At 43.8% G+C, this 16954-nt stretch overlaps 2 protein-coding genes across 5 annotated transcripts in view; one reads left to right on the plus strand and one right to left on the minus strand.

The window, feature by feature from the left end:
• The first annotated feature begins 118 nt into the window (after positions 1–118).
• bcl2l10 (BCL2 like 10) lies at positions 119–6326 on the plus strand. 2 transcript variants are annotated; one of them, XR_006084741.1, is made up of 4 exons: positions 119–241; positions 2136–2606; positions 4798–4976; positions 5966–6326. XR_006084741.1 is itself a non-coding variant. In XM_042331078.1 (3 exons), exons 1-3 carry the CDS (start codon positions 185–187, stop codon positions 4918–4920), a joined length of 651 nt encoding a protein of 216 aa, XP_042187012.1. In that variant the 5' UTR covers positions 119–184; the 3' UTR covers positions 4921–6326. The 2 variants fall into 2 exon arrangements, 1 of the variants encoding a protein (XP_042187012.1); XM_042331078.1 differs by having other exon boundaries at positions 4798–6326.
• Positions 6327–16150: 9824 nt separating this feature from the next.
• Positions 16151–16954, minus strand: part of trpm7 (transient receptor potential cation channel, subfamily M, member 7) — an 89964-nt gene continuing 89160 nt past the window's right edge. For all 3 annotated transcript variants that reach the window (XM_042331081.1, XM_042331079.1, XM_042331080.1), the window contains exon 44: positions 16151–16929. The gene's annotated coding sequence lies outside the window, so the exon portion shown is untranslated. The remainder of the gene's footprint in view (positions 16930–16954) is intronic.

Genomic DNA, 16954 nt, shown 5'->3' on the forward strand with positions numbered 1-16954 from the left:
GTTTTATCCTATGGTTATGATGGAAATGACGAAGAGGATGATGATATGGAGACAGGTAACGTTATTTCCAAGACATCTGATTCTCTTCTAGCGGAACAATACAATTCAGGGAAATGCCATTTTTGTGACGTTGCTTAGTGAGTATAAAGTCTGGCGAGAGCCTGGTGAGGCGGAAATACGGTTGATGACAGCGATCCTCCTTCCGTCTGTACGTGGAGAAAGCAGTCTGATCGCTGGGAGGGTGAGCTTTTTGTTAACTTTTTCCTACCTAAAATATGCTATTTATTTTTCTTCAACTCGAACTATTCTTGGATAAGCGTGTCAAGCTTCGGTTTTACAGATTGAGTGAATGGATCGATGCGGTTTGAGCCACTGATGTTGTTCGCTGCCTTGGTTTCTCTGGTCCTTTGTGTCAATCAGTACTACACTAGTTAGCTTTCAGCTGCTAGCCAGAAATGTCTAACGTTCGCGAGAAGCCCTGCTTACTCATATCCAAACCATGACTGGTTATCTATTTTCCAATGTTGATGTTGACAAGAAAATGTAAAACAATCCAACCACTTAACGTTAGCTGGATCGCTAATTTAGCTAGCTAGATTGCGATGTGTGTGACTTGCCTTCGATTTGACAGTCAAGCTAGCTAGCAAGTACAAATATGTCAATGTTCAAGTCAATTCAGTTTTCTTTATACGGTACTGTAGCTAGCTAACGTATTAGCTCTAGCTACAACCCTTGTTTCTTTCATGCCTCGTCCTGAATTAATCCAGACTTAAAGGGCTCTTAAATTAGATTTGACTGGCTTGCTCACATAGCCAGTTATTTAGCTAGCTAGTTACAAAGCTACCTAGCCAACTGTTTACCGTTCTATTTACAGATTAGTTCAAGCTTGCTATGTGGTCTATGCAGCTCATTGGGAAACGTAGCTTTGCTTTCAGTTTTGAGTACAAGCCTCTACTTGGTATTGCACAGAGGATGTCACCTCTTTGGGATTAGATTGAGGTTGTTTCCAATAGACCATGTAGGGTGGGTTGTGGAGAGAAGCCTGCTGTATAATGTATTACCTTTTAGGCATAACAATATGAATACTGAGAATGTTTCCTCTATAGTCTAGCCCCTGCAGTGTGGGCTGTGAGAAATGAACTGCATGTGATAATGTATTGATAGTGTTTCCTCTATAGTCTAGCCCCTGCAGTGTGGGCTGTGAGAAATGAACTGCATGTGATAATGTATTGATAGTGTTTCCTCTATAGTCTAGCCCCTGCAGTGTGGGCTGTGAGAAATGAACTGCATGTGATAATGTATTGATAGTGTTTCCTCTATAGTCTAGCCCCTGCAGTGTGGGCTGTGAGAAATGAACTGCATGTGATAATGTATTGATAGTGTTTCCTCTATAGTCTAGCCCCTGCAGTGTGGGCTGTGAGAAATGAACTGCATGTGATAATGTATTGATAGTGTTTCCTCTATAGTCTAGCCCCTGCAGTGTGGGCTGTGAGAAATGAACTGCATATGATAATGTATTGATAGTGTTTCCTCTATAGTCTAGCCCCTGCAGTGTGGGCTGTGAGAAATGAACTGCATGTGATAATGTATTGATAGTGTTTCCTCTATAGTCTAGCCCCTGCAGTGTGGGCTGTGAGAAATGAACTGCATGTGATAATGTATTGATAGTGTTTCCTCTATAGTCTAGCCCCTGCAGTGTGGGCTGTGAGAAATGAACTGCATATGATAATGTATTGATAGTGTTTCCTCTATAGTCTAGCCCCTGCAGTGTGGGCTGTGAGAAATGAACTGCATATGATAATGTATTGATAGTGTTTCCTCTATAGTCTAGCCCCTGCAGTGTGGGCTGTGAGAAATGAACTGCATGTGATAATGTATTGATAGTGTTTCCTCTATAGTCTAGCCCCTGCAGTGTGGGCTGTGAGAAATGAACTGCATGTGATAATGTATTGATAGTGTTTCCTCTATAGTCTAGCCCCTGCAGTGTGGGCTGTGAGAAATGAACTGCATGTGATAATGTATTGGTAGCGTTTCCTGTATTTATCATGTCGTGCTGCCTGTGGAAAAAAACTGTGTAGCAGAGGCCCTTTCTGATATATAGGCTATAGATGTATTAACTGCATGTCTTCCTGTAGACCATGTCATGCGGGCTGTGGAAAGAAACCCTGGCTATAGCAGAGGACTACCTGTCTGTCTGCAGTATTATCCCTGCCAGTGGGTCCCGGAAAGCCCCGCCTGGTCCTCCTCCCAGCGACTCGGCTGCAGCCATGCGGCGCCAGGCCCGGGACATGGAGGCCAAGCACCGGGCCCGCTTCCATGCCCTGGCACACAGCTTCCTGTGCCAATGCGGGCCGGACCCCTGCGCCTGTCTGAGGAGGGTGATGGAGGAGCTGGTGGGAGATGGACAGATGAACTGGGGGAGGGTGGTCTCTCTGTTCACCTTCACTGGTGTGCTGGTCAGAGAACTACAGGGAGAGGACACAGACCAGGGGCTGGGTAATGGCATGGAGCTGGGGAGGAAGGAGAGCTGCAGGGCACTGGCGGAGACCATAGCAGACTACCTAGGAGAGGAGAAGAGTGACTGGATGCTGGAGAACAAAGGCTGGGTAGGTTTGAGCAGTAAGCATCACACACATGCGTTTATGGACACATGTGCACGCACACACACAGGATCATTGACTAAGCTGGTGGGAATTAGAGATGGGAATCTGGGCTAATATCAGCAGCACTAGTTCTCTGTCAAGCTAAGAGAAACAGTTGGACAACGACACCTTCTATTGTCAATAATGTCTGTTTCAGACACCTTGTGGCTTCTTGCTATGTGGCTGCTGTGTTTGTGCTACCAACACAATGTTCAGGTCTAATCCAGAAATGACTGCTTAAAACACAGGATTTTTGTGGTACAAGAAATATGACAATATTGGGGGACAGTTTCCCGGACAGATTAAGTCTAGGGGCGGAAGGTAGCCTAGTGGTTAAGAACATTGGGCCAGTAACGGGAAGGTCGCTGGTTTGAATCCCAGAGACAACTAGGTGAAAAATCTGTCGATGTCCCTCGAGCAAGGCACTTAATTCCTCCTGTAAATCGCTCTTAAGTAATTTAAATTACTTAAATTGCTGTAAAAGTTTCAATGTAGTTCTGTATTGAACCTCAATGGAGAATTCCCATTTGAAAATTGTGTCTGGGGGAACTGGCCCTAAATTTGCCTTTTCTCCCCAATTTTGTAGTATCCAATTGTTTTAGTAGCTACCATCTTGTCTCATCGCTCCAACTCCCGAACGGGTTCGGGAGAGACGAAGGTTGAAAGTCATGCGTCCTCCGATACTTCTTGCTTCTTAACACAGCGCGCATCCAACCCGGAAGCCAGCCGCACCAATGTGTCGGAGGAAACACCATGCACCTGGCAACCTTGGTTAACGCGCACTGCGCCCGTGCGACGAGACAAGGATATCCCTACCGGCCAAGCACTCCCTAACCCGGACGACGATAGGCCAATTGTGCGTCGCCCCACGGACCTCCCGGTCGTGGCCGGTTATGACAGAGTCTGGGTGCGAACCCAGAGTCTCTGGTGTGACAGCTGGCGCTGCAGTACAGCGCCCTTAACCACTGCGCCACCCGGGAGGCCACCACATTTGCCTTTTTAAGCTGTTGTGTCACAGTAGATTTATAAATTCACTTCAGTCAATACACTCAATACAGAGTGATTTTACTGTGGTGTGGACTATAAACCCGGGTTGTCTGAGAGGTCAAAGATCTACCTGTCACTTTTAACAAGGGTTTGTACAAGGTCAACACAGCCAGTATAGTCATATAAAGTGGATCAGGGGTAGTGGGGTTACTGGGGTACTCCAAAACAACATAGGACTGTAGTGCTGGGGTAGCAACAACACAGCTGCAGCTCAATTTGTTGACTGCTTTTGTGAATTAACCCCCCCCTCTAGCCAGCTGGTCCCAACAGCCGTATGTACCGTCTCTAACGTAACAGTCTAGTGACCTCCAAGCACACAACAATCGTTAATACTCAAAAACTAGTCTGGATCAGAACAACAAATAGACTGATGAACACAACCAGCTGGGTCTGGATCAGAACAACAAATAGACTGATGAACACAACCAGCTGGGTCTGGATCAGAACAACAAATAGACTGAGGAACACAACCAGCTGGGTCTGGATCAGAACAACAAATAGACTGATGAACACAACCAGCTGGGTCTGGATCAGAACAACAAATAGACTGATGAACACAACCAGCTGGGTCTGGATCAGAACAACAAATAGACTGATGAACATAACCAGCTGGGTCTGGATCAGAACAACAAATAGACTGATGAACACAACCAGCTGGGTCTGGATCAGAACAACAAATAGACTGATGAACATAACCAGCTGGGTCTGGATCAGAACAACAAATAGACTGATGAACACAACCAGCTGGGTCTGGATCAGAACAACAAATAGACTGATGAACACAACCAGCTGGGTCTGGATCAGAACAACAAATAGACTGATGAACACAACCAGCTGGGTCTGGATCAGAACAACAAATAGACTGATTAACACAACCACATTTTGAGATTTGCCTTACTAATCACGACACAGGTCTGTTATAGTAGGGACTGTCCGCAGGCAGTTGTCTCTCGGTCTGAAAACAGGAGAGGAAATGGGGCTTTTTGAGCAGTATTGAACTAAGTTTCTTGACTTCCTTATTTTGATCTCTAGCCTGGTCCTTTGATACACCATCGTGACCTGAATAAGTGTTCAATAAAATATATGGATCTAATCCTCTCTCTTCTAGGAGGGCTTCTGTAAGTTCTTCCACACAGCAAGAGAGGTGAACCAGGACTCGTCCATGAAGACTGCCCTGTTTGCTGCTGCTGGCGTGGGCATCGCAGGGTTAACCTTCCTCCTGGTCCGCTAACACACAGCACAAGCCCTGCTGCATCATCAGTCTCATTTCAAAGTGATGGCCGTGTGGTAGGTCCTCAATGGGTTAAATGGTGTCACAACAGGGGCAAAACACTGTCTTGAAAATGAGGGGTGGGGGGAGAGACTAACTTAGGGCCAAAATATCTTTTTTGAATAGTGGATGGGACATGTCCCCCTTCACACCCTGGTGAATTACGCCCATGTGTCACACTGAAGCAGGATTCCATTACATGGTTTAGTTTCATTCATCAACTGAATGTTTCCACATCTTTCAGTCCGCAGTAATACCTTCAACTATGATTCAGTCATACCTAGAGATTGTACCACAACAAACTAAAGGCCTTCTGAAATGATGGAATATGTGAATATTATTAGTTTGCATATCTTTCCGCTGTTATGTTATTAAAATATAGTATTTTGTCAAAGCGAGCGCACAGGGACCACATGTTGTGTTGACCACAACCGGACTACTATGGTTGGTTGCATTCTGTTTGACCGTGCAGCTACAAAGATGACCATTTAGATGTGGATGGCTGCTTCTCAAATGGGGCCTTCATCCCTATATCAGGGCTATTCAAATCCAAGCCTGACGTTCTGAAGTAGTCCTGCTTTTCTGTTCTACCTGATCATTAATGGCACCCAACTGGTGTCTCAGGTCTAAAGCCGTTCCTGGTAAGAGGGGAGGAATGAAAATCAACAGTGGAACTGGCTTGTAGGTCCAGATTTCAATATCCCTGACCTATATAGAAATGGGGTGGCATTTGGGGACAAACCCCATCATTTTGTCCACTGCTTAGTGTCCTGACTTGTTTTTATGAATGTCCCTCTTGCCTTTCTACTTCAAGTAATGTGTGTGTGGCAAGAATATTTTTTTGTGTAATAAACATACATTAATATATTATATTTATATGAAATAAAAATGTTAAGTTGCCATCTTTGCATTGCCCCTTGGCAGATTTCATTGTTATTTTGTAGTTTTTTACCTTTTTCTCTCCGTCTCGTCATGTTAGACATCCATTTCTGGTTTATAAAAACAGGGTTCTTCTACTCCAGGCCCGGAGGTCCACATTGCTGCCCGATTCTTTTCTACCTGCTAATTGATTGGCCGGCCAGAGTACATGCGTCCCGTCTCTGAGATGATGAAAACCAGAAGTGTTCAGGTCCTCCAGGCCTGTAGTTAAATATCCTTGGTCTGTCTGTGTAGGTTTCTATCTGTGTCTGAGATGGTATGTAATGTTTTTCAGGGCTTTACAGACAGTGGTGCTACAGTGTGAGATGATATTAAGCATGTCTGCCTCAGACCAATTGACTAGACATGGTCTGCATTGCAAATGCACCCTGTTCCCTATAGTGCGTGACTTATTTATGTCTTTTTCTAAATAAAAAGTTTGTCATGGAGTTACAGTACTGTCTTTTGTTAAAGGTGAGTGTGAGAGACTGCAGGATGGTAAAGACACTGGGAGTCCTTTTGGTTTCACTTTGACTTCAGAACTCTTTCTGACTTCTTGTTACGGTCACTAAGTGTTTATTAGCCTACACACTACCCCTCATCTCCCCCATCATGGTCTTGCAGGCCTCAGGCTCCACATCTGGTCTCTTCGATACTCTTCTTAGAATAAAAGCGCTGACTTGTATCCTGTTACACAACTGCAGCTACTGCTATTCTAGATGCTACTAATGGTACTTTAGTCACCGTCACATACAAGGCTGTGGTTACTGCTGTTCTCTACACGTAGCCACAGCAAACCTTCTAGGACGCTGCAGTTGTATCTTGTTACACAAGTCAGCACTTTTTATTCCGATTCTGAGAAGTGTATCGGAGAGACGAGATGTGGAGCATGAGGCCTGCCCCATCAAGATGAGAGCAGATAGTGACAGACTCTGAAATAGCACAAACTACTAGCTATCAAGATGAGATCAGATAGTGACTGAGACTCTGTTATTAAAGAGTGTCACAGTGACAGACTCTGTTATTAAAGAGTGTCACTATCTCATCTTGATGATCGTTACTAGTTTCCGTTATGCCGGCTTTTAACGGTTTTGGCTTTCCATCTGATATACACTTTTATCATGTATATTCTCACACACACCCCTGAGCCATGGGAAGAGCAATATTATCTGCTGCTTCTCCAATCTGTTTATACTATCAGCACTGTCTGCTGACCCACACTGTACACACAAGCCTTGCTCTCTGACTAGCACTCACCCCAAGCAAACCTTGCAAATGAGTTTGACCCCCTTTCCCTGCTTCCCATACAATGTCTCTCTGCCCCAGAGTAGATTTCTGGCTAAGAGTGACTGTTTAATGTCACCAAAAGTATCTGGGATGGAGGAGGGGATCCAGAGTGAGTGATGGAGGTAAGCGTGTATAGCATTGTATATCTGAACCATCAAAGGGTCTGTATAGCCCTCGCCCTCTCAGACCCTCAGAACATGCAACACTGAGACTGACCTGATTTCCTACCATAGAACACATACAACATACTGAGAGCTGAGCTGATGTTGTCAATGTGTGACTGTTATATCCTGTTGACATGTTTTCTCCCAGTAGACTAACAGCAGCCCGTCACTGCTGTGGTTCATCATGGGGAACTGGCTAACATATTAATGCCCAGTTATTATCACTAGTTCTATTGACACTGGCTGTTTAGATGATGGATTATAGAGATTACTGATGAAGGGGGACATCCTTACTGGCTCCCAGATGGGACTCTCGGGACTGGATCTCAAAAACAAGCAAAGGGGGAGGGGGAATTGGTGAGAGACCAGGATGGAGAGAGTGTGAGGAATGGAGAGGCAGCGAGTCAGACAGAAGTCTGGGGATTGAGAAACATGTTAAACTCTCTGACCTCAATGACCTTAAACACCCAGTAGAATGATCACTGACCTTAGACACCCAGCAGAATGATCACTGACATTAGACCCCCAATAGAATGATCACTGACCAGCTGATGTCTGGGCTGGGGACTGATGCTAGTCATGCTGTGTTGGTATCCCTAAACTGGACAGGTGACAGTGAATGATATCTATAGACTGGAGAGGGGACAGTGAATGATATCTATAGACTGGAGAGGGGACAGTGAATGATATCTATAGACTGGAGAGGGGACAGTGAATGATATCTATAGACTGGAGAGGGGACAGTGAATGATATCTATAGACTGGAGAGGGGACAGTGAATGATATCTATAGACTGGAGAAGGGACAGTGAATGATATCTATAGACTGGAGAGGGGACAGTGAATGATATCTATAGACTGGAGAGGGGACAGTGAATGATATCTATAGACTGGAGAGGGGACAGTGAATGATATCTATAGACTGGAGAGGGACAGTGAATGATATCTATAGACTGGAGAGGGACAGTGAATGATATCTATAGACTGGAGAGGGGACAGTGAATGATATCTATAGACTGGAGAGGGGACAGTGAATGATATCTATAGACTGGAGCGGGGACAGTGAATGATATCTATAGACTGGAGAGGGACAGTGATATCTATAGACTGGAGAGGGGACAGTGAATGATATCTATAGACTGGAGCGGGGACAGTGAATGATATCTATAGACTGGAGCAGGGACAGTGAATGATATCTATAGACTGGAGAGGGACAGTGAATGATATCTATAGACTGGAGCAGGGACAGTGAATGATATCTATAGACTGGAGAGGGGACAGTGAATGATATCTATAGACTGGAGAGGGGACAGTGAATGATATCTATAGACTGGAGAGGGGACAGTGAATGATATCTATAGACTGGAGAGGGACAGTGAATGATATCTATAGACTGGAGAGGGGACAGTGAATGATATCTATAGACTGGAGAGGGGACAGTGAATGATATCTATAGACTGGAGAGGGGACAGTGAATGATATCTATAGACTGGAGAGGGGACAGTGAATGATATCTATAGACTGGAGAGGGGACAGTGAATGATATCTATAGACTGGAGAGGGGACAGTGAATGATATCTATAGACTGGAGAGGGACAGTGAATGATATCTATAGACTGGAGAGGGGACAGTGAATGATATCTATAGACTGGAGAGGGGACAGTGAATGATATCTATAGACTGGAGAGGGGACAGTGAATGATATCTATAGACTGGAGAGGGGACAGTGAATGATATCTATAGACTGGAGCAGGGACAGTGAATGATATCTATAGACTGGAGCAGGGACAGTGAATGATATCTTTGAATGATGTCCGCTCTATACTGGACAGGGGGCAGAGAATGATGTTCTCTACAGACTGTGGGCAGGGGACAGTGATTGTCACTAGACTGTGGACAGGGAGTAGTGAATGTTACTAGACTGTGGACAGGGAGTAGTGAATGTCACTAGACTGTGGACGGGGAGTAGTGAATGTCACTAGACTGTGGACGGGGAGTAGTGAATGTTACTAGACTGTGGACGGGGAGTAGTGAATGTCACTAGACTGTGAACAGGGAGTAGTGAATGTCACTAGACTGTGGACAGGGAGTAGTGAATGTCACTAGACTGTAGACAGGGAGTAGTGAATGTCACTAGACTGTGGACAGGGAGTAGTGAATGTCACTAGACTGTGGACAGGGAGTAGTGAATGTCACTAGACTGTGGACGGGGAGTAGTGAATGTCACTAGACTGTGGACGGGGAGTAGTGAATGTTACTAGACTGTAGACAGGGAGTAGTGAATGTCACTAGACTGTAGACAGGGAGTAGTGAATGTTACTAGACTGTGGACAGGGAGTAGTGAATGTCACTAGACTGTGGACGGGGAGTAGTGAATGTCACTAGACTGTGGACGGGGAGTAGTGAATGTTACTAGACTGTAGACAGGGAGTAGTGAATGTCACTAGACTGTAGACAGGGAGTAGTGAATGTTACTAGACTGTAGACAGGGAGTAGTGAATGTCACAAGACTGTAGACAGGGAGTAGTGAATGTCACTAGACTGTGAACAGGGAGTAGTGAATGTCACTAGACTGTGAACAGGGAGTAGTGAATGTCACGACTGTGGACAGGGAGTAGTGAATGTTACTAGACTGTGGACGGGGAGTAGTGAATGTCACTAGACTGTGGACAGGGAGTAGTGAATGTTACTAGACTGTGGACGGGGAGTAGTGAATGTCACTAGACTGTGAACAGGGAGTAGTGAATGTCACTAGACTGTGGACAGGGAGTAGTGAATGTCACTAGACTGTAGACAGGGAGTAGTGAATGTCACTAGACTGTGGACAGGGAGTAGTGAATGTCACTAGACTGTGAACAGGGAGTAGTGAATGTCACTAGACTGTAGACAGGGATTTGTGAATGTCACTAGACTGTGGACAGGGAGTAGTGAATGTCACTAGACTGTGGACAGGGAGTAGTGAATGTCACTAGACTGTGAACAGGGAGTAGTGAATGTCACTAGACTGTAGACAGGGAGTAGTGAATGTCACTAGACTGTAGACAGGGAGTAGTGAATGTCACTAGACTGTGGACAGGGAGTAGTGAATGTCACTAGACTGTGAACAGGGAGTAGTGAATGTCACTAGACTGTAGACAGGGATTTGTGAATGTCACTAGACTGTGGACAGGGAGTAGTGAATGTCACTAGACTGTGGACAGGGAGTAGTGAATGTCACTAGACTGTGAACAGGGAGTAGTGAATGTCACTAGACTGTAGACAGGGAGTAGTGAATGTCACAAGACTGTAGACAGGGAGTAGTGAATGTCACAAGACTGTGAACAGGGAGTAGTGAATGTCACTAGACTGTGGACAGGGAGTAGTGAATGTTACTAGACTGTGGACAGGGAGTAGTGAATGTCACTAGACTGTGGACAGGGAGTAGTGAATGTCACTAGACTGTGGACAGGGAGTAGTGAATGTCACTAGACTGTGGACAGGGAGTAGTGAATGTCACTAGACTGTGGACAGGGAGTAGTGAATGTCACTAGACTGTGGACAGGGAGTAGTGAATGTCACTAGACTGTGGACAGGGAGTAGTGAATGTCACTAGACTGTAGACAGGGAGTAGTGAATGTCACTAGACTGTAGACAGGGAGTAGTGAATGTCACTAGACTGTGAACAGGGAGTAGTGAATGTCACTAGACTGTAGACAGGGAGTAGTGAATGTCACAAGACTAGACAGGGAGTAGTGAATGTCACTAGACTGTGGACAGGGAGTAGTGAATGTCACTAGACTGTGGACAGGGAGTAGTGAATGTCACTAGACTGTGGACGGGGAGTAGTGCATGTCACTAGACTGTGGAAGGGGAGTAGTGAATGTCACTCGACTGTGGACGGGGATTTGTGAATGTCACTAGACTGTAGACAGGGAGTAGTGAATGTCACAAGACTAGACAGGGAGTAGTGAATGTCACTAGACTGTGGACAGGGAGTAGGGAATGTCACTAGACTGTGGACAGGGAGTAGCGAATGTCACTAGACTGTGGACAGGGAGTAGTGAATGTCACTAGACTGTGGACAGGGAGTAGTGAATGTCACTAGACTGTGGACAGGGAGTAGCGAATGTCACTAGACTGTGGACAGGGAGTAGTGAATGTCACTCGACTGTGGACAGGGAGTAGTCAATGTCACTCGACTGTGGACAGGGAGTAGTCAATGTCACTCGACTGTGGACAGGGGACAGTGAATGTCACTAGACTGTGGACAGGGACAGTGAATGTCACTAGACTGTGGACAGGGGACAGTGAATGTCACTCGACTGTGGACAGGGGACAGTGAATGTCACTAGACTGTGGACAGGGGACAGTGAATGTCACTAGACTGTGGACAGGGGACAGTGAATGTCACTAGACTGTGGACAGGGGACAGTGAATGTCATTAGACTGTGGACAGGGGACAAAAAAATGATCACAAGAAAATGATCAAAATGATCACAAGAATGGTCAGCAAAAATCCCAGAACCACACGGGGGGACCTAGTGAATGACCTGCAGAGAGCTGGGACCAATGTAACAAAGTCTACCATCAGTAACACACTACGCCGCCAGGGACTCAAATCCTGCAGTGCCAGACATGTCCCCCTGCTTAAGCCAGTACATGTCCAGGCCCGTCTGAAGTTTGCTAGAGAGCATTTAGATGAGCCAGAAGAAGATTGGGAGAATGTCATATGGTCAGATGAAACCAAAATATAACTTTTTGGTAAAAACTACTCGTCGTGTTTGGAGGACAAAGAATGCTGAGTTGCATCCAAAGAACACCATACCTACTGTGAAGCATGGGGTGGAAATATCATGCTTTGGGGCTGTTTTTCTGCAAAGGGACCAGGATGACTGATCCGTGTAAAGGAAAGAATGAATGGGGCCATGTATCGTGAGATTTTGAGTGAAAACCTCCTTCCATCAGCAAGGGCATTGAAGATGAAACGTGGCTGGGTCTTTCAGCATGACAATGATCCCTAGCCAGTCTCCAGATCTCAACCCCATAGAAAATCTTTGGAGGGAGTTGAAAGTCCATGTTGCCCAGCAACAGCCCCAAAATATTACTGCTCTAGAGGAGATCTGCATGGAGGAATGGGCCAAAATACCAGCAACAGTGTGTGAAAACCTTGTGAAGACTTACAGAAAACATTTGACCTCTGTCATTGCCAACAAAGGGTATATGACAAAGTATTGAGAGAAACTTTTGTTATTGACCAAATACTTATTTTCCACCATAATTTGCAAATAAATTCATTAAAAATCCTACAATGTGATTTTCTGGATTTTTTTTTCTCATTTTGTCTGTCATAGTTGAAGTGTACCTATGATGAAAACTACAGGCCTCTCATCTTTTTAAGTGGGAGAACTTGCACAATTGGTGGCTGACTAAATACCTTTTTGCCCCGCTGTATGTGTGTTCGTAATGTTGGTTATGGTTTTAAATATACTTAAGTATCAAATTAAATGGAATTGCTATAATATACTTAAGTATCAAAATAATTTAAAATTCCTTGTATTAAGCAAACAGCACACTCAACACTCGGATATAATTTACAAACAAAGCATTTGTGTTTAGTGAGTCCGCCAGATCAGATGAAGTAGGGATGAACAGGGATTTTTTTTCTCTTGCGTGAATTTGACCAGTTTCCTGTCCTGCCTGCTAAGCATTAAAAGAGTGATAATGTATGGGGTAAAAAGTCAATTTTCTTTAGGAATGTAGTGAAGTAAAAGAAGTCAAAAATAGAAATAGTAAAGTGAAGTACAGATACCCCAAATACACAATTTAAGTAAACATAATTTAAAGGGATTTGAGAACTTGTTCTCAACTAGCCTACCTGGTTAAATAAAGGTGAAAAAAATAAAAAATAAATAAAGTACTACTTAAGTACTTTACACCACTGCTGGCACTGTTGTCACTGTGTAATAGCAGTAGGATGTTGATTTGTGTATAGAGCAGATATATCCCTCTCTCATAATTCAGAACCTGGTGGGATAGAGAGAGAAAGGAGAAAAAGAGTGAAAGATTGGTAGATGAGGATCTGGACAGGAAGTCTGCAGTAGATTGGTGCTCTGATCTCAGGCGGTATGAGATTGTATCTGTCTGTGGTGCACGCACTACTGTCACCTGGTAGGCCAGTCTGATGCTGCTGGAGTGTGTGGATGTTACCTGGTAAAGTGCAGTGTGTGTGTGCCCTGCTCCCCTATAACCTTCCCAACACACACGCTATACCAACGGATTGATTTCATTTATTTGATCATTTAAAAATACAAGTACAACTACAGAGATCTATATTGAGTAGAATATAACTTCTAGAATATAAATCTAAATGCTAGTCTAAATAATATCCCTGTCTGTATCATGAAAGAAAAAGATAGGAATAACAACATAATATAACAGTATAAACCAGACAGGATGAGAGTATTTTCCTTAAATCACAGACCGTTGAAATTACTCTAGGGGCTCCCTGGTGTCGCAGCGGTCTAAGGCACTGCATCTCAGTGCAAGAGGCGTCACTACAGACCCTGGTTAGATTCCAGGCTGTATCACAGCCGGCCGTGATTGGGAGTCCCATAGGGCAGCGCACAATTGGTCCAGCATTGTCCAGGTTTAGCCGTCATTGTCAATAAGAATTGGTTCTTAACTGACGTGCCTTGTTTTATTTAACTAACTCTAGTCTCCATGTTCACATCCCTAGTTTCAATGTGAACAATCATTAATAGAATCAGGTCAGTACTCAGGATCTTATAAAACACTGTCCTCCCCCTCTCTCCTTTCCACCCCTTGCTCCCCCCGAGCACGTTTTGATGTTTGCATTAGCACTACACAGCTGATTCAAATAACCAACTCATCAACAAGCTTTGATGATTTGAATCAGCTGTGTAGTGCTAGTGTTACGCCCCTGAAAAAGGGGAGAAATAATCACGAGAGTGATACGGTTTTATTTCCTCAATAATAACTTTTAGTGCAAAAAGAAAAGACCGCGATTTCTCCGGGAACTTGGGTGGAGACCAGAGCAATCGATCTTAGGCTCATAGGTTAAGAGCATTTAGTAGATCACAGATGCATATTTTTACCCTTCCGTTAGGCACCACAAAATAAAGTAATCAATATAACGTTTACACATTCCTCTCACAATTCGTGCCCTTTGTACGCTTGACAGATTTGAACTTTAACACAATTATATGAATTAGCAATCTCTATCAACTAATACTGATGTTTTAAGATCCTCACATACTATGAATGTACTAATACTTTTTAATGTGTAACAGGCTATGAGTATTTCCTTTAACCTGTCACACTAGGGCAACAAAAAACGTTCACTCAGGGGTGTCCCCAGAATTTAGAAATTAACATAATCTACTGAGGTTTTGTTCAAATCTAATGGATGGACCATCAGAGTGTAGTTGACGTCCGACGAGATCTGTAACGTCGTTCTGAGTGTGAAGCACAGCTGTGACGTCACTATCTGACAGGGTAACTTCAAGCGCCGCCCGGTGGTTCCCGTCACCGTCACATCAGAAACGTTCCGCTTGATGGCAGATGCTAGGTCCTGATAGACTCGTACCCTCATATAATACTGCAGACCACAACACAAACACACCGTAAACACACACACAGGCTGCACATGGCATGTCATATCTAGAACTTTACACTGGACAATAGAAATGGAGAGGGTAGTTAAAATGTTGGTAAATGTTAGACTGATGATGTAAATAAGAGTTTCTCTCACTGGAAAATCATGTCAATGTTTTGCTTTTGTCTGCAAACTCTCTCTTTAAATCAATAACCTGAGCCAATGCCAACACATTCAGACAGTTTGTTCACTGTCTCACTGTTGTTTTCTTTGGTATAACAACAGATCTCCTAATAACATTTTAGAGTAGACATTAACAGATGTAGTACAACGTTAAACAATAACCACCCAATATTCTATGTGGACTTCCACCGACATGATTCTTCTCTCGTGTGTGTGTGTGTGTGTGTGTGTGTGTGTGTGTGTGTGTGTGTGTGTGTGTGTGTGTGTGTGTGTGTGTGTGTGTGTGTGTGTGTGTGTGTGTGTGTGTGTGTGTGTGTGTGTGTGTGTGTGTGTGTGTGTGTGTGTGTGTGTGTGTGTGTGTGTGTGTGTGTGTGTGTGTGTGTGTGTGTGTGAGAGAGAGAGAGTAATGCGAAAGAGATGTGAGAGCAGGTGGGCACTGTCACAGATAAGCTGCGTGACTCTCCCTCTATCCACCTGTTCACCTGAAGGACATGGTTAGATGGGGGCCAGAGAGATAGAGGGGTAGAAAGGGTCAGATTCTAGAATATTCTCCAATATGCTGGAGGACATCACAGAACAGATGTATTACAGTTTAAAGTGCATTTGACAGAGGCTAATAGAGTGGATATAATGAATAATCAATCACCTCTAAGTTACATGGAATCCAGTTTTGGTAAAAATGTAGTAAAACTCCAGATGGCAGAGTGGTAATTCCCTTTCCCACATCTCAACTGCATTAAATTCCCCTCTTGGCTGAAGTGTGATAATAAACTGTCATCTTTATACAGCCATATAAAACTAATACTAAAGACTTTGTACCTCTACAATTATATAACACACAGAGGAATAACATTTTGGGGGATAGAATCCAGTCTCGGCCTACACACAAAATCAGATAAGATCAAATAAAATCCCTTGTCCGCTATAAAGGCCGTGGCAGTATATCTATTGCATCATCACACCCGGTAAGAAAGAAAGTGAAAGAGGCAAAGTGAAGATGGGAAAGATTGCCTGGCACAACATCCAATAATAACACAACAACACCAGTAAATGTCCAACAGCATTATTGTAAATGTCCAACAGCTTTATTGTAAATGTCCAACAGCTTTATTGTAAATGTCCAACAGCATTATTGTAAATGTCCAACAGCTTTATTGTAAATGTCCAACAGCTTTATTGTAAATGTCCAACAGCTTTATTGTAAATGTCCAACAGCATTATTGTAAATGTCCAACAGCTTTATTGTAAATGTCCAACAGCATTATTGTAAATGTCCAACAGCTTTATTGTAAATGTCCAACAGCTTTATTGTAAATGTCCAACAGCATTATTGTAAATGTCCAACAGCATTATTGTAAATGTCCAACAGCACCCTCCCCACACACAAACTCAATACTAATTGATTCCTAGAATTTATTTGATCATTTAAAAATACACGTACAGCCTATACAACTGCAGAGGTCTACATTGAGTACAATATTTCTAGAATGCAAAACTAAATGCTCGTCAGTCTATAATATCTTGGTCTGTATAAGGAAAGAAAAACAGACAAGGAATAACATAAGACATGACAGTGTAACACAGAGACACAGGATAAGAGTATTTCCCTCAGATCACAGAGTTGAAATGACTGTCGACTTCATCATGTTCACATCCCTAGTTTCATTGTGAACAATCATTAATAGAATCAGTTCAGGACCCAGGATCTTAAAAAAACACTCTCCTCTCAATAACCACTCATCTATTGGAGAAAACACTTATTATCCTTCTTCTTCACTTTCTCCACCTTTCCTCCACGGCTCACCTCCTTCACCATCGCCACCATCTGGTCAGACAGTAGAGCACATGTT

This window comes from Oncorhynchus tshawytscha, linkage group LG12 (assembly GCF_018296145.1).
Source record: "Oncorhynchus tshawytscha isolate Ot180627B linkage group LG12, Otsh_v2.0, whole genome shotgun sequence".
NCBI lineage: Eukaryota > Metazoa > Chordata > Actinopteri > Salmoniformes > Salmonidae > Oncorhynchus > Oncorhynchus tshawytscha.

Excerpts from the sequence above, each read along its gene's own strand:
- bcl2l10 (XM_042331078.1), top strand. The coding sequence starts at position 185 with ATGACAGCGATCCTCCTTCCGTCTGTACGTGGAGAAAGCAGTCTGATC. Across the intron at positions 242-2,135 it reads GCAGTCTGATCGCTGGGAGG|ACCATGTCATGCGGGCTGTG; the intron begins GTGAGCTTTTTG and ends GTCTTCCTGTAG. Across the intron at positions 2,607-4,797 it reads TGCTGGAGAACAAAGGCTGG|GAGGGCTTCTGTAAGTTCTT; the intron begins GTAGGTTTGAGC and ends TCTCTCTTCTAG.